This window comes from Myotis brandtii, unplaced genomic scaffold (assembly GCF_000412655.1).
Source record: "Myotis brandtii unplaced genomic scaffold, ASM41265v1 scaffold630, whole genome shotgun sequence".
Classification (NCBI taxonomy): Eukaryota; Metazoa; Chordata; class Mammalia; order Chiroptera; family Vespertilionidae; genus Myotis; species Myotis brandtii.
In genome coordinates, this window is record NW_005370412.1 from 1,835,507 (window position 1) to 1,836,279 (window position 773).

At 63.4% G+C, this 773-nt stretch overlaps 1 protein-coding gene across 1 annotated transcript in view; it reads right to left on the reverse strand.

Moving 5' to 3' along the window:
- The window catches only part of LHX4 (LIM homeobox 4), a 40,015-nt gene extending 39,242 nt beyond the window's left edge, over positions 1–773 (reverse strand). The window contains exon 1 of the mRNA XM_005880232.2: positions 441–773. Coding sequence (XP_005880294.1) covers positions 441–516 — 76 coding nt within the window. The 5' untranslated portion in view covers positions 517–773. The remainder of the gene's footprint in view (positions 1–440) is intronic.

The window sequence follows — 773 nt, forward strand, 5'->3', positions numbered from 1 at the left end:
GACGCGCTCTCCAGCGTCCCGCCAGCGAGGGTGAAGTTGCTATCGCTATGCTGGGAGCTTTGGCAGTAGCCCCCGGCGGGGTGGGAGCGAGGGTGATTTGGGGAGACCACCCAGCCCTCAGGCCTGCCCTGCAGCTTGTTCCCCTGGTGTCCCCAAACAGCACTCTGTCCCCAATGGTCCTAGAAAAGCCATGGGCTGGGGATGCCGGGTTCGGTACTCTCGGATCTGGAAGGCTTTCACTTTCTGCCCCAAAAGCCAAGAGCCAGGCCCTTCGCCCCTGCCCTGTGACCGCCTCTGCACCCGGGCTGCCCCTCGCCCCGCCCGGCCCCTTCGGTCCAGGCTGCGCGCAGCGTCCGGCCCGCCCCGCACCAGCCGCACCAGCCGGGGCTGCCGGCTGTCTTGTTATTCAATTAAATCAGCGAGAAAGGGGGGTGTCTTACGTTGCATCGGCACACCAAGCATCTCCGGGAGCCCCTTGACAGCCCCCTCCGCGGGGACAGCTGCGCTCTGCATCATCTCGGAGCGAGAGCCAGCGAGTCGCAGTCTACGAAGATCTCTCGCTCTCGCTCTCTCTCTCTCAAGCTGGATTCAGGAATTTGAAAATAATAATAAAAAGCCCAACCAGGCCGCCGAAGTCACGGCGGAAGCAAGACCCTCCGCCTCTCCAGGAGGATTCCACAGGCTGGCTGCCCCCCTCCCCCCCGCGCCAGTCCTCAGTCTGTTTCAAATCCCTTTGATCTCGCTCTCCCGGGTTGGTGCACATCCCGGTCGAG